The sequence below is a fragment of the Artemia sp. Qi Xiang Cuo genome, chromosome 17 (assembly GCF_049724085.1).
Source record: "Artemia sp. Qi Xiang Cuo chromosome 17, ASM4972408v1, whole genome shotgun sequence".
Lineage (NCBI taxonomy): Eukaryota > Metazoa > Arthropoda > Branchiopoda > Anostraca > Artemiidae > Artemia > Artemia sp. Qi Xiang Cuo.
Genome location: NC_142810.1, coordinates 4,629,685 through 4,654,916, shown reverse-complemented (window position 1 = coordinate 4,654,916; position 25,232 = coordinate 4,629,685). Strand labels below are relative to the sequence as shown.

The 25,232-nt window shown below is 32.9% G+C and overlaps 1 protein-coding gene across 2 annotated transcripts; it reads right to left on the bottom strand.

Moving 5' to 3' along the window:
* Positions 1 to 7,210: 7,210 nt before the first annotated feature.
* On the bottom strand, positions 7,211 to 24,966 carry LOC148941822 (uncharacterized). Of its 2 annotated transcripts, XM_089103694.1 has the most exons (2): positions 17,727 to 24,966; positions 7,211 to 7,230 (listed from the first exon to the last, which is right to left on the bottom strand). In XM_089103694.1, exons 1-2 carry the CDS (start codon positions 24,493 to 24,495, stop codon positions 7,226 to 7,228), a joined length of 6,774 nt encoding a protein of 2,257 aa, XP_088959820.1. In that variant the 5' UTR covers positions 24,496 to 24,966; the 3' UTR covers positions 7,211 to 7,225. The 2 variants fall into 2 exon arrangements, with proteins under 2 accessions (XP_088959820.1, XP_088959819.1); XM_089103693.1 differs by lacking the exon at positions 7,211 to 7,230 and having other exon boundaries at positions 13,432 to 24,966.
* Between the last annotated feature and the right edge of the window lie 266 nt (positions 24,967 to 25,232).

Sequence of the window (25,232 nt, the reverse complement as noted above, 5' to 3'; positions counted from 1 at the left end):
TGCCAGTTTCCCATTGATAGCAAGTAAGTTTTTTTTTGTATCAAGAAAAGGGGGCAGGTTTGATTCTAGATCTCCTGGATGCGCTGCTAGCTGTGCACTGATATTAGTGAAAACAGGGTCACAGATGGAAGGTTTGGCACAGTCAGGCCTGTCTCTACCCTAGCATCAAACCTGACCCTTAATATCCTCCCATTGGAAACGAAAGTGTATTTGTGTGTGTGAATCCCGTCGCTCTATACACTGTTTGTGCATGGTTATCTCATATTTTCTTTCAGATCATTTAATGAAGGCTGCCTTCAAAGAATGGAGGCAGCTACACTAAAATGATTCTATCGAAATTAATTATGATTTTTTTTTTTACTATGAAGTAAAAATAGGATTAATTTAAATCGAAATAAATCATAAAATCAAACTTCATAGAGTTGAACTTTATCTTATTTCTTTCTACTATTAAGTTTTAGACATTAGAAAATTAAAGTCATAAAGGAAAGAAGACTTATATGTTTTATTGTTAGTTTATTATTTTTGTTCTAAAAACTCATGATTTTCTAAGAGCAGCTCACTTGATTAGAAATCGAAAGTTCTCGTTCTCTTTTAGGAGTCAAAAGTAATTACATGGCAACCAATCCCTCCCCTTCCCTATACTTTTTCCCCTTAAATGGACCCAACGAAAATTTTGAAATATATATTTTTTTCAAAATATGCCTAAGCCAAAAACCTATGCCTTGTGGGTAAAGAGCCCCATACCCATGGGGCAAGGACTATAAGTTCTTCTAGTTGCCAATTGTTAACAAATAATTTTTTGTTAAAGAGATGATTTAATAAACTTTTCTGTAGGCTCATTTGATTGGAAATAAAAAGTTCGAGCTACTTTTTTTCGAAGGTAAGTGGCCCCCAAACGCCATTCTCTCAGTTTGTTGTTTGTTTTTTAAATGTTTTTATTTGTTTTGGTTGAAGATTTTGAATTTTTTTTAATTTTTATTACTAGAGGAAGAAAATAAAATGTGGATTTTCTTAAGTAATGCTAATAGTAATAGCTTATTCCCCCAGATGATTATATGCCATACACTTGAAATCGTACGAAAAGAGATCTAATATAAGACACGAAACTATTTAAATTTGAATTTTTTTTGCAAACGATACTATAGTTCTTAGTTAACTCAAAGTTTCTTTTCTTTTAGCAGAAAATAGATTTCAAATTGATAATCTCAAGATTTGTTCATTTTCCCCAAATTTTTATTATTTTTATAATACTCCTAAGCATCTGATTAATATTTTTATAATGCACTTCAACAGTAGTTTAATATTCTTATAATGTGCCTTAAAAACCGTCTAATATTTTTACAATTCACATTAACAATAGTCTAATATTTTCTTTTTAATGCGCCTTAACAATTGTTTAATATTCTTATAATGTTCCTTAGTAATCGTTAAATATCTTCATAAAGCTCCTCAACAATTTTTTTTATATTTTTATAAGGCGCCTTAACATTTTAATATTTTTATAATGTGCCTCAACATTCGTTTAATATTTTTAAAATATATCTTAAAAACCGTCTAATATTTTTAAAATTCGCCTTAACAATAGTATAATATTTTTTTTAATGCGCCTTAACAATCGTTTAATATTTTTATAGTATGCCTGTTTGCTGTGATAACCACCAGTGTTATATCGGTAGGCCACAACGCCACTGGCGTGGTGATATACGGGTGTCACCGCTTATTGGAGGGGAAAGCCCCGGCCCCAAATTATAATTTGATTCCCGCATTTACCACACCGGTTATGCAAATATCGGGTTTGGTACTACCCGATTTACAGAAAACCCTGTCCCAGGGTATGATAACGCGATCGAGTGGTCAAATGGCCGCTTTCTAAAGCCAAGTTTACCCGCCTTGGTTTACGGATAGAAAATCTCTAACTCTCTCCTTGGCGGTAACAAACCTCCCTGTCAATATAATAATGAAGGTACCTCGTAGCTCTATTCCTACCCTGCCTGGGTTACGGAAACTAGTACATAGTTTGTAGAAAATCCCTTACTTGTATTCTTCCAAAAGGGTCACAATAATCCCATAAAAATATATCTCCCCGAACGGGGTCTAAACGCAGACTAAATCAAAATAATAATAATAGGTACAGCAACTGTTCATAGGGGTGGACCTTCGCTTGGCCCAGCCAATCATCTCCATCCCCATTCAAAATCAATTCTACCTTTTAGCTTTATCGTTCTATGACTCTAAACCAGAAAGTCCAAAATAGAACTTTTTTCAAAGCTTACTTATTGCGAAACTACTATAGCTTAGCAACGAGACTTTTAAATTGTCATTGCAAATTACACTATAGGCAAATCTAAGCAAATGTAATTGGAACGAAAACACGTCATTTATCTGAAAAGAAAAAAACAGGGGTGGAACCCCAACACCTCCCCCCGTAAGATAAACCACCCACGCGCTACCTTGGTCCACCCTTGCGAACATAAGCACATAACTTCAACTTTACAAAATCCATTTGCCCTCTCTCTTCCATTAGTGTCTGTGCTAATACTTCCACCGCTTAGCTCTAGATCGGTCGTCATCGACACGTCTCTACTGTAGGACCACCATGGTCCAAATAGTATAGCATCCGCATTAGGTTTTGAAAGTTGAAGTCCCTGAGATTCATAGACAATGATTGTGCGCAGCACAATCAAAAATAAAAAGTTTTCTCACTCTCACGAATTTACATTTGAGAGGAGCAGAGAATCAGTTTCTGGCACATGTGATGATGCCAGCCATCATGAAAAATTGGCTGCACTAGCTTCTTAATTTCCATTTGTGGAAACAACCCCAAATCTCAATGAAAAAAAGTAAATTGCCCCTTGGCATAATTTCAAATAATCTAAGGCCGAAAATGCAAAGGCCTGTGAAAACGATAAGGGTACTGGGAATGAAGTAAAATTTTGAGCGAGCCATGAATCGCCTTTTTTCTGGGTTCCCTCCCCAGGGATAAACAAATGCAGAATATACGTTGATGCTAATTGAAAATAAAATTTGGATACATCTCCCACTGAATACAATTTGCCGGAAATAATTGTCGGTTCCCATGAATAATAACAACTATGAATAGGGTTGCTGGACAAGGGTTTGAGTGAAGTATGAAGCGACTGGGAAAGAGTATCCTCCATGGACTCCAGATCAGAAAGGCAAGATCTCGGTAAAGGGATCACAACTTGTCCGCCAGTTGTACCTTGAGGAAAAGGGCTATCTTTCGCAACTTCCCGCAGGGGATCTTCCCCAAGGGATTCCTCCCCCTCATAAAGTATCAACATATCTTTTGAGTTGATAATACCAATCTCAGATTCCTTTCCAAGTTTTTCCAATCGGACTCGACATTCAATATCTCCCAACTTTTCCCCAACCCGTTGTAGGTCATTCATCTCTATTTTGTAACCATCTTGTTTTATTCTCCATGGGATGGGCACAGCCCATCCAACATTTTTTATTTTTCGCAATTTCAGGCTGAATCTCCAAATTTTGTTTCTTTTTTGCATTTCTCTTTTCATCTCTACTTTTCTTAATTTTGTCATTCGTGCAAAATAATAAATCATCGTTAAATCCGATTTGGACTCCAGTGTCCACCATCTTTGACTGCCTTTCTTTATTGTAGTTCTGCTTAATATCTTTTTTCTCTCTTTTAGTCTTCTTTACTTTTACCGCAGGAACAAATATTTCGTTATCAAATGGGAATTGAACTCCGACATTTGGTTTTTCATATTCTACTAAAATTTCTTAAACTATCCGAGGAAAAGCGCGTACAATAAAATTCGTCTCATTTTTCTCTGGTCCAATCAGCGCTTCATTTTAGCAACCATTTTTCGGCGTCTCACACTCGTTAAAAGTGTTCTCAATTTTTCCATTTTCTGTAAATTTGGATTTCTGATTTCCGATATCCCCAAAGTCTCCTCCTACTAAAAGATCAACTGCTAGCATAGGTACTAACCCTACTTGTATCGTTTGTCTCTGGACCGTACCGTCCTTCTTTGCAATTTCTATTCTCACCCAAGCAGACGGGCATGGGTGCTTATCTCGATAATAACAAACTGTTGTAATATCATTTTTATGGTCTATTTCCATCTTTTTAATTAGGTTCATTCGCACAAAAGTTTGCTCACTCCCTGAGTCAATTACTATTTCGGTCAATTTTCCGTTTAATTTTCCTTCTATTTCGTGTGATTTCACAACCTCGTCAATGTTTCCTTCATTATGCGCTATAACCCAATTTTTTCTTTTATAGGTTACTTTCTCATCTCTATTATGGCAATTTTTAGAAAAAGGCTCCGAGGAATCAAATGTTACTAGATTATCAACATTTTGAGTATCAAGCATTTCATCTTTTTGACAGGGCGGCGCAGCCTCCCAATTTGTTTTATGGGCCGGTTCATCTTCCCCCGTAGTCAGCGAAGTTGTATATTTTCTCGTAAAAGTGTATAATGTTTGTAATTTTCATTTTCTCATGATTTATTTTTAGACTAATTATTAGGGTTACCTGACAGTCTAGAAGTTAGTTGTGATAAAATCTCACTTCCTGGAATTCCCCAGCGGGCTTCTATTAGACCCATCATGGTTCTTTTAAACTCTTAGTGATATCTTTCTTCTTTCTCTCTAGATATTTTATCATTCTCCTTTTTTCGTTCTCTGGCTATTCTATCAGCCTCTTCCTTTTTTTCTCTGGCTATTCTATCAGCCTCTTCCTTTCGTTCTCTGGCTATTCTATCAGCCTCTTCCTTTTGTTCACTATCTATCCTAATATTCTCTTCTCTCTGCTCTCTAGCTATCCTCTCTTTATCTCTTTCTCGTCTATCTTTTTCAATTATGTCCTTACGGGCCTGATGAAGTATTTCATTTGCTTGACTATCTTTTTCAATTTTGTCCATACGTGCCTGATGAAGTTCTCTGGCTATTCTCTCTTTCTCCATGAAATTCAATATACGTTGTGTCATCTCTATTTGAGTACTTTTTCGCGAGCCCCTGTTGGATCTCGATTCAACACTGCCCCTTCTATTCGGACTACTTTGATTTCGTCTGTCATTATTTCTTCTTAATTCATTTTCTGAATCTGTTCGTTCTATATCCGTATTGTCTCTTTCTTTATAAGCTACTCTAGCCTTTCCGTCCTCTTTTCTATTCCTTCTAATTTCATATCTCTCAGCCTGCATTTTCCCCTCATATTCTCGGTGCTCTCTCTCAAAGGCCTCCATATTAGCCTTTCTTTCTATTTTCCTACTTTTTCTATGGGCTTGACTTGCCCTTCTTGGTCTTGAGTTAATCTCATCTCTGTCCGACATAATTTCAAAATTCCGTTAAGTGAAATTACCTCTTCAGTCTAAATGAAAATTCTTTTATCCATATAATTTTCGGTCTCTCGCTAAAAATTGCTGCGTGTCAATTATATTTTTGCTCACTAGTTAGTTCCGCGATATATTGATTCATAAATTTTTCAATTTTGATCTAACAAGGCACAGCCCATAATAGATCTTCATAATTCTATCTATTGATTTCGTATTTTTTTTTCTTTATAGGCTACTCTTGTAGGCTAAATTACTTGTCTCTTCGAAAACGCAGAATTCTTTTACTATCAGGTTTACTGATAGGACCTTTTGTTGCTGCCACCATTGTTCGGTGTGACAACCACCAGTGTTATACCGGTAGGCCACAACGCCACTGGCGTGGTGATATACGGGTGTCACCGCTTATTTGAGGGGAGAGTCCCGACCCCAAATTATAATGTGATTCCCGCGTCTGCCACACCGGTTAATGGGTGATAAGAAAGTTTTTACTGTTTTGCCCTATTTTCCCAAATTAGGTGACAAATTGCAAAGAATTCTTAAAAAACATAACTTAAATTTCACCTTCAAAAATTCTAATAAAATCCAGAACTATTTTAACAGCGGCAAACATAAAACGATAAAAGCCAGAAAAGCACAGAAACATCTAACAACAAGAAAAAAGGAATTGCAACTAATCAAGTGAAGAAGAGAAGGGGAAAATCAGAATTGCTCGTCAAATAAACTAAAATTAATTAAAATCTAACCTGCATTAGGCTGGACTCTAGTTACCTGAATGGGGTTGGAGTAGCTTAACTACATTTGATTGCTTTTTTGTGTGGGGGAGGGAGGGGGTCAAATATTTTTGGCATTCTTAAAAAAAATATTATTTCTAGTTTTTTCATCTCTTCTTGCACTGATCTTGTTGTTCCATTCTTCTGGTTTCGTATTGCTTTCGTTTTTATTATTTTGTTGTACTAATATAAATGAATAAATCAATCTTAAAACAAGTTCAGCTAAAATTGAATATGCAAATCAAGCTTAAAACGAACAAAAATATTTATTATTGTAGCATAATGAAACCAAAAATAAACAGAAATTAAATAAACAATCAAAGGAAACAAACATTCAACATGTATTAATATAAATGAATAAATAAATCTTAAAACGAAAAAAGCTTTTAATTAAGTATGCAAATCAAGCTTGAAACAAACAAAAATCTCTACTAACAAGAGTTTATGTTTTTCCTCCTTCCCTAACTGAAAAAGTATGAGACCTACTGTGTCATTGGCACTTTACTGAAAATGAATTATATCACAAATATTTTCTTAAATACTTATTACAACATTGAAAATAAAAATGAAATTAAAGTAAAATTAAATTTTTAAATGAAGGGCTTTTCAGCAGCTGATATCATATATCAGTTATTTAGTTCAATCTTATTTCTTCCCAAAACCATTGACGACAAATTTAGTTACCCTACAAACAATAATTTAGGTAATGCCTCCTTCCCTATCTGCATAAATCTAAAGCCTACTGCGTCATTGGCGCTTTATTGAAAGCCAATTATATTACAAATATTTCCTTTTCCAGTTATTACACCATTGAAATGAAAATAAAAATTACACTACTCAAATTTTACATATTCAATTTTGTTTATTAACAAAAAGAATTTTACTTTTTCAATTTTATTTATTTAAATAGAAGTAAACCTTTAGCCTCCTTATAGTATATTAGACGCTAAATGTATGTTAAATGTGGTTATATCTTGTGGCAATGAAATATTTCTCTTTGTACTATAAAACATTGCATTCAGATACCTTCTGGTACAGAAATTTTAGCCGACTTCGCCATTACAGGTATGGGTGGATCTGACAGGTAACAAGCTGAACAAGTTCGATGAAATCAAGTTCTATCCCGGGTGTTTAGCCTGTTGATAAAATGACTTTTGACTATAACTGATATGGGCACAATGTACTATTCATTTTTTTACCAGGGCGCATCGTATAGAGGAGTTGTTGCTTCGTATCTAGGACTTGTTGCAGAAACTTTGAAGGGGACTCATTTGATTGGAAAATTAAAGGGCTAATACCCGTTTAGTAGTCAAAGTGATTGGAAGGAATAAGCCCCCTCTCGACACCCATCATTTTCCAAGGACATTCAATAAAAAAAAATTAAGATAGCTATTTTGTTTAACGTTGGTTAAAGGTCCTGAAATTATTTCTTTGAGGATGACAACTCCCCTCCCCTAAATCCCTCATGGCAAGGGTTGTAAGCTATGCCATAGGGGTATATAACATTTTTATAGAAGGGTTGGTCGTATAGACCTCAGAGGGGCTTTTTCAATTTGTAATCAGAAGTTCTTGTGCCCTTTTTAAGAGTCAAAGTAATCAGAGGACAAGTGCCCCCTTACGCCTATCATTTTCCTAAATACATCGAATCTAAATTTCTAGATATCCAATTTGTTCAGCGCAGTTGAATGGTCCAGTAATTATGTCTTTGAGGATTAACTCCCGCCTGCCAGATTCCTCAGGGTGAGTGTTTTAAGTTATGCCCTGGCAGCATATAAGGTTTTGATGAAAAGGTTGGTCACATAAACTTCAAAATGGACTCAATGGTTTGGAAATTGAAATGCATAGTGCCCTTTGAAATAGTTGAAAGTGATTTGAGGGCAACAAGCCCCCCCTCCTCTCCTTGCCCACCATTAACTAAACACCTACATTAAGTCTACTACAAGTGTGTCAGCCTTATATATAGCCTTGATTTTACAGATAAAAGCGATTCAGCGTGCTTAGCCAGAGTTGTTAGATATAAGTAAAACTTCAAAATTGTTATCTAGTGGAAACCGGTTTGGAAACAATGTAGAAAAAGGAGAGCTTTAGTTCCAGAATGCTTATATATGAAATTATTTCTTACCTTGAATATTATTTTCTACACTTCAGATCAAAATTACTCGGAAGAACTCTCAAAATATAATAAACAAAATACTTCAGTGGTGAGCAAATATACTATCAAAGGATCCCCGATAGAGTTACAAAATATCCTAGTGTTTGCTCTGAGTGTGTCACATCGTGATTGCAGCAATATTTGTGATCTACATTATAGTGTATATGAAAAAGGAGCTTCCTAATAGATGTAAATATCCTAGTGCTGGACCAATATGTTTTACCCACCGATTCGGCTTGTTTAGTCCCAGGATGCCTAAATTTTACTTTGGTAGAAACCGTCATACTTCCGGGCTGGCACTGATATCTTCAATAATTTGCTATTTTTTATTAAAACATTGTCAATATTCAATACAGTAACGCTTTTATGGAATTAACAACTTATTGCAATTTTAAGAGAAAAAACAATTTTTTTAACTAAAAGTAAGTAACCCATATTAAAACTTTAAATAAATAAAAAATTTCCATATATGAGGGGGGCTTTCTCCTCATAAGCCCATCTTACGCTAAATTTTGACTTTTTTCTCAATTTTTTAAGAAAGACTTTACAAACATTATGACCGCTTTATGAGAATAAAAGCTTTGTCAAAGCAATAGAGACTTTAGTTGAAAGAGCAAGGGTTTTAGAAGGGTACAGCCCCACTCGTATATGCACTAAGTTTTTGTCTTTTTCAATGTTTTTCTGTACTTTCAGTTGAAAAAACTTATTTTTCTAAATTTTAATTTCTAATTGTTAATCAGATCATGCCGGAAAATCCAGCTCACTCAAGGTGGTTTCAGGCACCATCCCCTGTCCCCACTCTGCACCCACCGAAGATCTTTCTTAACTAATGGTTAGAAATTAAAAAAAAAATTAATGTTGATATTAAACGGTCATTCTGTTTTAGGAATCGCTCTTAAAGAATTGGGACAAAAAATCTAAACTTACGATTAATTAAAAGTATACATATATTAAAGTATACGTATGGTATATACTAAACTATGGTATAGTATATACGTATACTATATACTAAAGTATATGTACTAGTGTATGTCGAATTTTAGTTTTAATGTTACTCCTTACTTTCAGTTAAAAAAAATTTTTTTATTTAATTTCCAATCGTTCTCAAATAATTCCGGGAAATCTTCTTCTCCTCCATTGTAAATTCCTTCCTCCACGGAGGAAAGAGAAGAAAACTTTTACCGTGGAAAGCTCTTTTCACAAAAAAATACCCCTCAACCAAAAACTTTCTTGCGGACGATCGCAGGTGAAAAATGTTTCTTGTGCACTTTCATTTGAAAAAGACTAATTTCTGATTGTTTTTAAAATCATGCCGGTAATCCCCTCTGTGAAATTTTTTCCAAAAAAATCCAGCAAAAGGGTATTTACAAGCAAACGTTTTTTTTAAGAGAAGGGAGAGGTACAAAAGAATCTTTTAAAAACGCATCATAAATGTGAAATTGATATCTACTCCCTTATGATTTCTGGGTATATTTCTGGCCTTTGCTGTTATTCTGTAAGTAAAGAATAACGTTAAACCACAAAATGAGCAGAATTTATTCCGTATAGGAGGGGAATTTCTTATCCACATTTCCTTCCATATCCACACCTCCACCTCAAGGTAAAAAAACACTTCTGATAGTGCTCATTAGATCAGAAATTGAGCGTTTTAGTCCTTTTTTTAAGTCCAAAGGGATTGGAGACCAACAAGCTGCGTTGGGGGGATATTTTCCGGGGGGGGGTATTTTCTCTGTTTTTTCTGGGGGACATTTTCCGTGTGGGTTATTTTTAGAGGGTTGGGTTTTCTGGTGAAGGGGGGGGGATGAACACCAGTCACCAAAAAAGAACAAGGAAAAATAAAAAAAGACCGCTAATATCTTTAGATACGTCAAACGAGGCAGGCTCAATGCCGATAAAAACCAGAAAAGAAACGTCTAACAATAAAAACAGAAATTACAACTAATCAAGTGAAGAAGAGAAGGGGAAAATCAGAATTGCTCGTCAATAAAACTAAAAGTAATTAATATCTAACATGGATTAGGCTGAACTCTTATAACTTGGATTAGGTTGGAGTAGCTTAAAAATATTTGGCTTGCTTTTTTTGTGCGGGAGGGGGAGGGGGTCAATTCCCTTTGGTTTTCTTTAAACAAATATTGTTTCTACTTTTCTTATCTCTTCTTACACTTTTCTTGTTGTTCCTTTCTTCCGGTTTCGTGTTGCTTTCGGTTTTATTGTTTTGTTGTACTAATATAAATGAATAGATAAATCTCAAATCGAGTTCAGCTAAAATTGAATATGCAAATCAAACTTAAAATGAACAAAAATATCTTAGTATTATTATATACTATTATAAGTTTAATCTAATGCCTCCTTTCCTAACTGTATAAATCTAAAGCCTACTGCGTCATCGGCGCTTCATTGACAGCAAATTATATTACGAATATTCTTTTTTTCCAGTTATTACAGCATGGAAATGAAAATAAAATTGCGCTACTCAAATTTTACATATTAAATTATATTTTTTATCAAAAAGAATTTACTTTTTCAATTTTATCTATTTAAAAAGAATTAAACCTTTATTCTGCTTATATTATATTAAAATCTAAATGTATATTAAATGCGTTCATATCTTGTGGCAATTAAATGTTTCTTTCTCTTTGTACTATAAAACATTGCATTCAGATGCCTATTGGTACATGAATTTTAGCCCACATTGCCACTGCAGGTGTGGGTGGTTCTGACAGATAACAAGCTGAGCATTTTCGATGAACTCAGATTCCAACTCGGGTGTATATCCTGTTGGGAAAATGGGTTTTGACTATAACTGATTTAGCGCTTCCTCATATTTTCCCAGTCCATCCAATACTAGTGCCATGCGAAATATAGTATGTAAGTTAAAGTCCTGTTGCTAAGCCAATAGTGTTTGCAATAAGTAAACTTTCGGGTTAAAATCCATTTCTGTCTTCCTGGTCTGGCCATTGATAGCTAATGGTATTCAAAAGTGTTTTATTTTGAAGCTCTCATTTCAAGCATTGGCTAAGATCAATTTCGGGTCCACCTCTACACAAAATTCATTGTACAGAAGTGGTGATTTTGTTTTTTAGTATGTTTTGAGAGTCTGTTTTCAGCAATTGTATAGTTAGTTCCCAAACTGCAAAGTCTGTTTTCACAGTTTATACATGTTTTGCCGCAGTGACCTTTGGGAGAATACAAGTGATTTATTTTCTACAACCGTATAAAATTATTTTTCGCGAAACAAGGCAGGGTCGGTATAGAGTTCGCGAAAAATACCGTCATTATTATGAATAACCTAGTTATCTCCATCAACAGAGAAGTCTGATGGTGTTTCGTCGCTGTCAAAAACAGCATTATATACTGCACTATAGGACAATTAAACTTTTACAAATTCTACATGTGAGAATTTGACTACATAATGTAAATGAGTAGATTTTTTGCTACCAACCACATTGGAATTGGCCTTATTTTGTAAAATGATCTTGACAATTCCTTCATATCTTTTTTTAATTATTTCTTCCGTTGACGGGAATAAATTGATTGCGTCTTTGCAAGTAAATATTTCTATAGGTCTTCTGATAATCTTATCAGCAACATTATGAAGTTGGCAACATATTTGATAAAGTTGGCAAAGTTGTCAACAATATGCATGGGACATACGCCATTATTATTTTCGGCGTTGATGTCAGCAACTTTCCATATCAAATATCTTAAAACTTCTAAATCACCATGAATTGCAGCATAGTGCAATACTGTTTAATTTTTTAATCCAGCATCATTAATAAATAATCCTTCATTAAGGAATCATTTCAAGGTATCTTTACGACCTTTTCTAGCTGCAATATGCATTGAATTAGAGCCAGGTTTGTTTTTAGCATTAATATTTGACCCTTTATTTACAAGATTTCTTACAATTTCTAAACTGTTTTGCTGTGAGGCAACAGGCAGTACCGTCCAATCACCACTAACTTTAGCATTTATAACCACTTTGTCTTACTAAAGTAATGCTTTCACCACTTCCAAATGCCCAAATACCAATAAAACGATCCAAAAAGATCACAACTTTAAGGATGAATTCGTATTTTTCTTATGTTAGTTGTATCAAAGCTATGGTAACGCCATGACATCAAAAATTGGCTCATATCGTCTGCGGCTTCCAGATAAGTGACAATGAGAATTAATATATACATGCCCATCACGTAGCCATCCCGGGGCCCGGCTTCAAAACTGGCTAAATAGTTTTTTTTTCTTCTTAAAACAGGCAAATGGACATTTCTGGCCAAAAAACAATCTAAATAGGTCACAACGTTAAGAAATTAGTATTTTTCCCAGGGTGGCTGTATCGAACATGTGGTGACTTCATGGCTTGAAGAAAAGGCTCAAATTGACTGCGGTTAGAAGACAAACAAAAATAAAAATCCATATACAGAAGCCTGCCGCGGGTCGAGTGCCGGGTTTTCGGCAATATATATATATATATATATATATATATATATATATATATATATATATATATATATATATATATATATATATATATATATATATATATATATATATATATATATATATATATATATATATATATATATATATATATATATATATATATATATATATATATATATATATATATATATATATATATATATATATATATATATATATATATATATATATATATAGATTTTCGAGTCATATATAGGTTTTCGAGTCACTTTTAACTCTTGAAAAGAGCGCTAGATCTATCAATTTTCAATCAAATGAGTTCCACTTGAAGTTTTTCTGACATTTTTTTTATACGAAATGCGTTATTCCTGAAAAAAAAGTAAGCAACAGATTGTGTCCACACCGCTTTTGACTGATGACCTACCAGACCCAACTTTGTTAAAATTTTCTCATTTGATTTTACTCACCTGGACCTTATGGGTGAATGGACTGTAAATACAAGAATTAACATATTTTATTAATAAAGTCTATAGATAAGGTCTGACCCTCTATAGCTAGGACCTTGTCTATAATTCTTATTAATACTAGAGGAAATGGGAATATGTATAGTATACTTTGTGGTCTTTTCTACAGTACGGATAAACAATGTAAAAGTCAGTAGAATAACAAGAACACAATTATCTGATGAAATACAACTTCCCTTTGTATTTCTCATTAAGCCTTTAAAATAAACATCTTGTATCAACCAAAGCTTTATTTAGAATATATTTCATACAATAATAACACCAACACGAATAAATAATGTTGTTCTTCCCTTAAAAAAGATTGAGAGTTCTAGTGTCTTAATTTTGAAAAGACCATGCCCTAAAATTGAGCTTTTTAAATTCAACATTTTTTTAAAAATTAAGACTAAAAATATAAGAAAAGATATGCTATTCTATAGAATATTGTTTTTTCACATTGGTATTGTGATTCTATGAGAAATATATTAAACAGAGCTTCGTCCATAAGACAGATTAGAAAAAGAGGGTTGAATTCTCTTCAGTATATAATGTCCTCTCCCCCTAAACCCAGCCAAGTACTAAAATAAAAATATTACATAAGACATTAGACAGAGCTGTATTTAAAATATTTCTCATAAGGTAGTTACACCACATTATTAACAAATTAACAGATTATAGGCTAAACAATTTACAATATCATAAACAATTACCCATTATATACAATAGCAGTAAAAACTTACAATGAATAATATGCAACAAAAAAATTATTAAGAATGTAAATAATGTTGCTATAAACAATAAACTACAAATAAACGACTTTTTCTTTCTCTTAAAGTAGTTAATAGAGTTAGAAAATATAGTGTAATAAGTTTAATTTTAAATTGTCAATAGAAACACACTTTATGCAGCCTAAATGTAGGATTTCCCCACAAATGGGGCCCAGAAAAGGCTAAACTTTACAAGAGAGTTACAATGTCAGAAGACAAACATTATGTCATTAATTAGTATTGCACAACAGATTGATAATTACAGAAAATACAAGCTCAAGTAATTGAAAAGCCAGGTCATTAGAATAAAGAGAAAAGTATAAATTTGGCAGAACCAGTAAGGTTAAATAGAAAAGCAAGGTAAAAACGACATAAATAAAATGAAAGTAATCAAAGAAAAGCAAGCAGTAAAAACAGCAAAAAATAAAAAGCCAAAAAAGCGCAGGTATACAAACTATATAAGAGATACAATATATAAGAACAAATTTAACTACTGGAAAACAATGAAAATTGGGAAGAGCAGTTTAACATCAAATATTTACATGTAATAAAAAAAAAACTTGCCAGAAACATATTTCTAAATAAAGATTAAACAAGGTACTATAAGAAAAGAGGAAAAAGGCTGGAAATGTGACTAAACAATAGTTATTTCTTTATACTCTAGCAAATTCGACAAAAGAATTTACTAAGCAATATTTAGATTACAATTAAGAGATTTGCACTAATTTTCAGTCTAATGGTTTGGATAAAGTCAGCTATAATAGCCAGTCAAAAAAAGATGAATCAAAAACACAGAACTTGGCCGAACTACGTTTCCTGGCCAAAACAACAGGCATCAATTTCATAAATAATAATAATATGACCGAACAGATTTTCCCGCTAATTGTCCTTTCCGACAAAAAAAAATCGCCTTGATGACGTAGCTTTAGCGAAACTGGGCTGATTATTATGTTTGGTAGCATTGCCTTTCTTATCACAAGTATTGTTGTGTCTGTTTTGTTTTCTTTGTTAAATGTTTTTATTTGTCTCCTTTGAGGATAATTAAATTTTTTATCATTACTGGAAGAAAATCTAATGAGGATTTTCTGAAGAAATACTAATAGTTTTAGCTTATTCCCTCGAGGATTATATGCCATACACTTGAAATTGTAAGACAAGGGATTTAATATAAAACACAAAATTATTTAAATTTATATTATTTTTCGCAAATGATATTATAGTTCTTAGTTTACTCAAAGTTTTCTTTTTTTTAACAAACAATAGATTTCAAATTCATAATCTTAAAAAAAAATTCTATTTTCATCAATCTTTTTACATTTTTATAATACTCCTAAACAATTGATTAATATTTTTATAATGCGCTTTAACAATCGATTAATATTTTTATTAAATTTAAAAAAAAACAATTTTTTTCAACTGAAAGTCCAAAGTTCAACTGAAAGCAAAATTAAAACTTAAAGCAAACAGAAATTATTACGCATATGAGAGGGTTAGGCCCCTCGTCAATACCTCAATCTTTATGCAAAAGTTTTGACTTTCGCTCGAATCACAAATCCTTGAATCTCAGAGTCCGTTTAATTAGAATATATAGCTTTTTTGAAAGTACTAAAAATAACCTTAGCGTAAATTGGTGAAACTTATATATTTCAAATCAGCATATAAATCCGATTCTTTTCATGTATCTATTGGTATCAAAATTCCGTTTTTCAGAGTTTCAGTTACTTTTGAGCCGGGTCGCTCCTTACTTACAGTTCGTTACCATGAACTGTTTGATAATACGCCTTAAAAACTGCTTAATATTTTTACAACTCGTCTTAACAATCATTTAACATGGCTTTATTAATGCGCCACACCAATCGAATAATAATCTTATAATGTGCCTTAGCAATCATTAAATGTATTTATAATGCCCCTTGACAATCGTTTTATATTTTAATAATGTGCCTTAACAGTTGTTTAATATTTTTAATGCGCCTTAACAATCAATGAATCTTTTTATAATGTTCCTTAACAATAATTTACTATTTTCATAATATGCTTTAACAATCGTTTAATATTTTTATAATGCACTTAATCAGTTGTTCAATATTTTTAGGGTTCCCCTTAACAATCATCTACTATTAAATATTTTTTCACAGACCACACTGCCTTTCTTAAAGGAAACAAATAAGAGTTTCAATAAGGATAATAGACCAGGAAAAAAAATTGTAGCTGTAAATTGAGCGAAATCCCCTTAACAATTAGAAGAAGAAGAAGAAGATGCACAAACTTAACTAAGAATTATAAATTTAGCCACATTTTGTTTGCAATTAGAAGAAAAAGAGAACTGTGTCAACTCTATTAAGAATTCTACATAAATTAAACCAATATTTTGGAATTCAAAACTATCAATGAACTCGGTTAATAAACTTTTTAAGCCAATAAATTGGTAACATTTAGAGATCCAGAAGCTATTACATTTTTCTGTACAAATATAGTTTTTTTTTAATTATAGTGCTTTAGTCTGCTGATGATGGAGACCAACTGAGTCTTTGAAATATTCTGAACTTTTATATTTGTTTTTCACTGTCTAATGAAGGACTTATCCATTTTGGAACTCATATTTGGATTGTTTAATATTTTTCGCCATAGTCACATTACTATTCCAAGATACATTATTTATCAGATAAAGAATATGGTTTTACCAGTTTATCCTGACTGTCAATTTCAGCTTGAAGCCTTTTTTTTTTTTTTTTTTTTTTTTTTGCATAAAACAACTTTCTTATCTTTGACAATGCGTTCTTAGCAGGAATTCAGACGGACCCTATGCAAGCCTATTCTTCTGTACGGACAGACAATTTTTCTTTGTAAGATCAATATTAGCACCATTAGCAACGGTGTTCTATTTCATAGCACCGTAGCAACTTCTGTACAAGCCTTTCCTGAAGCCATTTGTAATGGTTTAATATTTTCACAATTTTAAAGTACCTGGCCATTTAATATTACCATTTAATCTACAAAATATTTAAAATTATGGTGCAAGGAGTAGCCCTGCCTTTTCTGGAATAGAGACTGAAAAGACAACTTATTTGTAAGCATATTGTAAGTAAAGATAGTTTACTACTATCATAGATTCTATATGTCAGGAGATAATCTAGAATATAAGTATTTCGTAAGAAATAAAAAATAAAGTAGACTTTTACGATTACTATCTCAAGTACCTAAATAGAACTCAGGATTAACCACAGCTGGGCATAGGACTGGGCCACAGCTTGGCATAAATTCAACTTTAATGTATATTGTTATTTTTTTTTAATTTTGAAATTCTTTTAGCATTTCTACCAATTTACTCGCAACATTTTTTTGTCCATTAGCTATAGCAACTACCAACAGTTTATCCCCTTGATTATTACGAGCATTTGTTATAGCTAAGACCTCATCACGTTTTACTGCTCCAAGCTTGCTGATCGATTCAACATTACCGTTTTTTATATCTCTAAACAGTTCTTCAATTAATTTCAGTAAATTAATAACTTTTTGATCCTTCGAAAGGTCAACAGGTAATTTACCTTCTTTGTTTTCAATATTATAAGTTGCACCATGCTTTAACAAAGATTTTACAATTTCCAAGGAGTTACTTTTAGCTGCAACGTGAAGTGCTGTAGTACCACTAAGAGTAGTTTTAGCATTGACAAAGTCTTTTAATTTTTCACGACTGATATTCTCTAACAAAATATCAACAATTTCTTTATTACATTTGGTAGTAGCAGTGTGCAAGGGTGTATTACCTTTATTAGTTACTTGATTAATATTAGCTCCATTTCTCAATAAGATGTTCACAACATCTATGTCTCCATAGTCAACAGCATAATGCAACGATGTTCTTCCATCAATATCTATCTCATTGGGATCGGCACCATTTTTTAAAAGACGCTGAACAGTTGTTATATCACCTCTACTAGCAGCAATATTGATTTCATTCTGCAGATACAGGAGAACCTCTGATGGTTCTTGATCGTCAAGCTTCAATCTAAAATTAATCAATTCTAAGTTCTTCAAAATACCTACAGCAATTGGATGATTCGGCGCAAAAGCAGCTTTGATTTGATCTGAACATTCACTGTAGACTTTAAGTGCTCTGATCCACTTAAATTGAGCAAGTAGAACGTTTCCTATGTTGTACTGAGTATTCAAAATATCTGGATGATTTTGTTGTAGAACTTTTTTTTGGATGCTTAAAATCTCTTGATAATTATTTAAGGCTTCATGATATTTTTTTTGTCTGAAGAGTACTCCAGCAATGCTTTGTAGTGTATTCAAAGTAGAAGGATGATTAACACAGAGAATTATTTTCTTCTTTTCCAAAACCTCTTTATAGATTTTTAAGGACTCTTCTAATTTACCTTGTTCAGACAGTACCATTGCTATATTATTTTTGGCACTAACGGTGTCAGGATGATTGGCACCTTGGGTTTCTTTCTTCTTTTCAAAAACTTCAATGTTGATATTTAACGCTTCCTCATATTTTCCCAGTCTATTCAATGCTAAAGCCATATGAAACATAGTATTTAAGGTGTCTGAGTGATTTAACCCTAGTACTTCTTTTTGTTTCTTATAGACTTCTTCAAATATATCCAAAGATTTTTCATTTTTCTCCTGTCTATGCAGCACTAAAGCAATGATGCTTCTTGTACCTAAGGTATCCTTATTATCTATACCCAGCATTTCACTTTGTTTCTGAACAATATCTTCAAGCATAGATAACGCTTCTTGGTACATTCCTTGTTTATAAATCACTCTGGCTATTTCTGTTTGAATATCTAATGTACCTGGATTGTATGGTCCTAGAATTTCTTTTCTTCTTTCAAATACACTTTTAAGAATACTTAAGGCTCGTTGGTAACTACCTTGAGTAGTGAGCATTGAAGCTAATTGAGTCTGAGCAGATACTTCTTCTTGGAAAATTTCCTTCAACTTTTGAACTTCGGGAAAATTACTTTGTATTGCAGCAGTTACTAGAACTTGGTTATCTCTGTTACGAGCACTCATGATTGCTTTAATTGTATCAATATCCTTTATCTTATTTAGGTCATGAACAGCTTGAGTATTACAGTTATTCACTTTTTCAAATGACTCACTTATTAATTGGAACAACCTAGTTATATCTTTATCAACAGAGAAGCTCGAGGGTGTTTTACCGCTGTTAGAAATAGCATTAAATACTGCACCGTGGGATAATAAAACTTTTACAATTTTTGAATGTGAAAATTTGGCAGCATAATGTAAAGGAGTATACTTCTTGGTACCAACCACATTGGGATTGGCATTATTCTTTAGAAGGATATTGACAATTTCTTCGTTGCCTTTCCATGCAGCATAATGTAGCAGCGTTCCACCTTCAGTATTTCTTGCGTCGACAATGGCTCCCAATTTGATACTATTCTCAACCTCTGAAGAGCTATTCCGTCTTACAGATTTAACTAACATTTCGGTTGATGTTAATAAATTGAAACAGTCTTTGTTGGTTATCAAATCTATAGGTTTTCTATTGAACTTATCAACCAGATTATAAATTGCACCATTTTTTAATAAAACTTCAATAACGTCTTTATAGCCAAACATGGCAGCCACATGCAGAGGGCTTACATCATATTTATCTTTTGCGTTGATGTCAGCACCTTTGGATATCAAATACTTAACAACTTCTAATTTTTTAGATTCTAAAGCAGGATCTAAATCCCCCTTAATTGCAGCATAGTGTAATAATGTTTGATTGGCGTGGCCAGTGTCATTAATTGTAATTCCTTTACTCAGAAAAAATTGCACGGTATCCTTATGACCTTCTCTAGCTGCAATGTGTATTGGCTTTGAACCAAGTATATTTTTAGCATTGATATTCGACCCTTGACTTACAAGATATTTTATAATTTCTAATCTATTTTTCTGTGAAGCAATATGCAATACCGTCCAATCATCGTTGCCTTTAGCATTTATACCTACTTTTTCATACTGCAGTAATACTTTCACAACTTCTATATGACTATAAGCAACGGCTATTTCTAAAGATGTTCTTCCCTTATTTTCCTTTATGCTAGTTGTTGCACCATTTTTTAGTAAGATTTCAGCAACTTTCGTATGCCCTTTTTCTGCAGCTATGTATAGTGGAGTTGCTCCTTCGACACTTCGAGAATTGATGTTAGCATTATTCGATATCAAAGCTTCAATTGCTTCTTCATCACCATTTTCTGCTGCCATATGTAATGGTGTAGCACCATCAAAATTTAAAGCATTAACATCGGCTCCGCCTGCTAATAGAGCTTTTATTATCTCTGTGTGACCTCCTATAGCAGCAGAGTGTAATGGAGCTGCGGGTTTATCTTCACTACGACTGATATTAACATAGGCCTTGTTTTTTAACAAAATCTCTACAATACCCCTAAAACCAGACAAGGCTGCCAATGACAAGGCCATACAACCCCTTGCATTAACATTAGCTCCATTCTCTATTAGAACTTCAACAATCTCCTTGTAATTATTTTTAACAGCAGAAATCAATGGTGTTATGTTGTTGTACTTAATATTAACATTAGCCCCGCTTGCGACCAGAATTTGAACTATTTCTTTGTGACCTCTTTCAACAGCAAAATGTAATGGTGTTATTTCTTTACTATCTGCAAAATTATTCCTATTGACTTCAGCTTTATTTTTTATTAAAAGGTTAACAACATCTTTGTGGCCCTCTAAAACAGCTAAATCTAACGGTGTAAGACCAGATTCTGCTTTAGCGTTTACTTCAGCCTTATTTTCTATTAAACAAACAATGGCATCTAAATTACCCTTTTTAGCAGCTAAATGTAAAGGTGTGGCTCCTTTATTAGTTCTAGCATTGACTTCAGCTTTATTTTGTAAGAGAAGTTCAATGACATCTTTGTTGCCGTTCACAGCAGCTTCATGCAATGCTGTATTACCCTTATTGTCTTGATCTCTAACTTGAGCTTTATTTCTTAATAAGAGTTCAATAATATCTTTGTGACCTTTCAGAGCAGCTACATGTAACGATGTCGCTTTTGTATCGGTTTCATCATTGATCTCTGACCCTTTTCTTATTAAAAGTTCAGCAATTGCCTTGTACCCACCATCTGCTGCGTAGTGCAATGGCGTTGCACCATCTCTATCTTTAGCACAAATACTGACCCCATATTCAAGAAGAGTCGCAACTATTTTTACTTGACAACTCTTCACTGCAAAATGCAGTGGGGTTAGACCATCCACAGTGGCAATATTAGCATTTGCATTATTTTTTAATAGGACCGGTACAATTTTTTCGTGTCCAAATTTTGCTGCATAGTGCAAAGGAGCATTATTATAGGCTTTATCAACAGCATTAACGTGAGCTTTATGCTCTACTAAAATATCGGCTATCTGTTCGTGACCACTCTCTACGGCAAAATGTAGTGGTGTACAACCATATATGTTTGCAGGGTTTACATCTGCTCCCTTTTGAATTAAGACCTTTACTATTTTAAGATATCCATTAAATGCTGCTAAATGTAATGGTGTCACATCTCTGTCGGTTCTAGCATTAACTTCTGCCCTATTTTGAAGGAGAAAATTAACTAGATCCAAATTACCCCTTTCTGCAGAAATATGCAATGACGTGAATCCACCCATAGTCTCGTTAATGTCAACACTCACTTCTTTTTTCTGCATAATCTTAACAACATCAATATGATTATTTGCTACTGCATAATGTAAAGGGGAAAATCCAATATAGTCTTTGATATCAGGATTAGAATTATTTTTCAATAAAATTTCAACAACATCTTTTTGACCATTTATAGCTGCATGATGTAGTGCAGTTTTTCCGTAATTATCTTGATCATCAAAAGATAAACCTGTTTTCCTTACAAAAAATTCAACAATATTTTTCCTTCCATGTGCAGCAGCAACATGAAGTGGACTTTGTCTATTCATATCTTTAATGTTGACATCTACGTCTTGATCAGCGATAAACTTTATGGCCTCAATACTGGGTCCCTGAGCAGCAAAATGCAGTGCTGTCGATGAGCTAATACTTCTACTATTAAGGTCTGCTCCTTTTCTGAGACAGCTCTTTAGGTCTTCAAGATTACTTATTTTCAATGCTGCAAACATAGTTTCCTGATTAGTAATTATATTAAGGTTTTGATCATATTTATTTTTCAACTTGCAAGGTTCACTTCTTACCAACTTGCCAAATCTTATTTTTCTGTTTCTTACATTTTCTGTAATAAGTTTTTTTGCGTTTGAAATAATTGCTACTGAAGGATCGGTTGACAATAAATCAACTATATCATTATAGTGAGCTAAGTGATTCCTCAAACATTTTCCAGTTAATAAAGGAGTGTGTTCATCTAAAAAAAATAAACTGTTCTCTATATGTTTCTCTGATCTAGTTAAAATAGACAGTATATCGAGAACAAGCATTTCTACAACTACTTGCAACTTTTTATTTCTCTTGTAGGAAGGCATCTTTTCTGTTAATTTGCCACATAATGCATTACTTCTTAAAACACCTTTCAGTTCAGACAATTTTAGTTCAAGTAAGCCATTATATTTTTCTTCTGTTACATTGTAACCCATCTTTTGTTTATATTTATTAACAAATACATGTCTATAAATCAGCTCGTTTCTTAGTTTTTCAACCCAGTCAATGTCACTTATTCTAATTTCAGCAGCATGAAGAATTAGACATATCAATGTTTCTAGTTCACCTATGTTTTCTCCTTGTGTTCTTGACCGGACACTACGATAAATCTCCATGGATAATTTGCTTATTTCTTCAACATTGTGAGACTCCGTTTGGAAAGGAATATTCTCTAGTATTATATTTGCAGAAAACTTCATTTCTCTAATAACATTATGGTCAATCTTAAATCCGTTCAAAGTGTAAAATATTCTCTTCAAACTTATGATTGCCATAGAAGGGGCAATGCTGGTTTTCTTTGATTTATCTTTCACAAAATTTAGAATGCTATCCATTTGATCAAACAGACGTTTTTCATGATCCGTCTTGTCACTTATAGTACTCTTAAATGTTTGAATGAGTTTTTCGACTTTATCATGTTCCATCAACTTAAAACACTCTGTAAATATTTCATCTCTTTTATCTAATTCAACACTAGTACACATCCCTGCCACTTCTTTTATGTCTTCCAAGCTTTCACTTTCTTTCACTTTAACTAGCAACGTTCTTATCATTTGCATTTTTTTGCTTTGAAAAATGTCAGTAATTACATCATCGATTCTTTTAAGATCATTTTGAATCCCAACAAAAAAGTTGGCATTAGTATTATCCTCAATCTCTATCCTCTTTGAAAGTGAGTGGGCATGTGATAAGGAATTACGTAAATCTACGATGATTTTTCTTGTGTCCTTTGGTAACGATAGAAGAAGAAGCTCACTTGTAGCCCTAGATAACTTTGGAGATTCTAGAGTGTTTTTTAAATGCTCACCAGTAACTTGTAAGGCCCTTGCAATAACTAGTTTCCCTTCTTTTTGTTTAAGATCAGCAGATAATGCTAATTTTATATAATCACTTATTTTCTTTAAAGAATGAATATCTCTAATTTGTTGATAATCACTATACAGTTCTGCAAATTGAGGAAAACTACTTACGATCTTGGCAACAATTTGCTCACGGTTTAAGTTTGGGAGTTTAGCAAATGTTTTCAAGTCAAAATGTGCTAAATAATCTTTTTCTTCTATAAGTTTCACAGAAAAATTTTGTAGGTGGTTGAGTATTTTGTTTTTATTTAGTATGGCATTAAGGAACAGATTCATTTCTTTTCGTTTTGAGTGTGACATAACAAAGTGTATTAAACAAAATTCTATTTCTTCCCAAGGCAGTCTGTCGTAGGTAGATTTCATCTGTCGCTTTAATATATGTATATTTTGTGCAATAAACTTTGCTATAAATATAAACTTTTCATCTATTTCTCCCCTGTTGCAGAACTCTGCTCTTAACACACTAACGTTTTGAAGGACTAACTCAATCCGTTCTTTTGTGCAATTGAGATTACTCTTCATATTCTTATCTTGTTCAAAGTAATTAGAGAAAAAACGGAGGTCTATTAACTTATTTTCAACAAAAGTTTTTATCTCTTCTGACAACAAAACATTCTGAAGATTTAATTCCTCGTAAGCTCTTGAAAGAATTTCATCTAATTCAGTCGAATGAAGAGCAAAGTAATTGTCCGGCCATTTATTAATGAGTGTATCAAGAAGTTCCACATTACCAGATCGTATAGCATAGTAGAACGCATTATGGCAGGTATCATCCTCGTCACTTGGCAATACAGCAGTTTCTCTTATGCCAAGAGGAGACTTTCTGTACATTTTACCGTTGCTGCTAAGCAGGTATTCTAAAATATTCACCTTATTATGTTCACAAGCTAAAATAACTAAATTGGTACCCTCAACAGAGTTGTTAGCATTGATTAACTTCCTTGTTCTTTCAAGGTCTCCTTTACGAACAGCATCAACTAAACAATGGCTTGTATCCGTATTACTTGGCATAGTTACTCTAGTCCATGACTTCAGCTTTCAGAATATTCACTTTTACTAATTTGATAAGACTACTGTCCTGTAATATCTTCTTTTCATTATTAATTTCGTCTGATATCCTCTAGAAAGAAGAAACAAGATCAAATTCAAGATCAAAACAAGATTAAATGTAACAATATTTCCAATATTTTACCATTTTACAAATTAAATGCGTGCAAGTTCGCATTAAATCATTGTCTGCTAATGCATTATATCAAATTATTCTGCATTTTAAAAAAGCTATATATTTTATTGCTGATATAAAATCCGCAATTGCACTCCCAGCCGAAGGTAGTGAATCAGAAGATGGGTACCTGGGCATCACCAACCATAAGTCAGCATGCAAAAATGTTTTTAAAGTTTAAAGATTTCAAATGTAGAATACTTATTCAAAATTTTCTTATATTTAATTTATAGCTTAATATTTAGTTCAAAAAATTTAAATAAAATTTATTAATATTTGAACAACTAATGAGCATCGAATTCTGTCAATAAAGAAAATATATTGATTCAATAAAATATTTTCCACCTCATAACTCTATGGGCATCCTGGCTGTCAAAAAGGTGTGTCTGCAACGGACTACTAAGTAGAAACTTGCAGAAAATATTGGATGAGATTTTGAACTAAATCAAAAGATATCATTGTCAAAGGTTGTCCAGGTTGTGAAAATGGATTGTGTGCAATGTTTCAGGAGCAGTTTATGGTATTA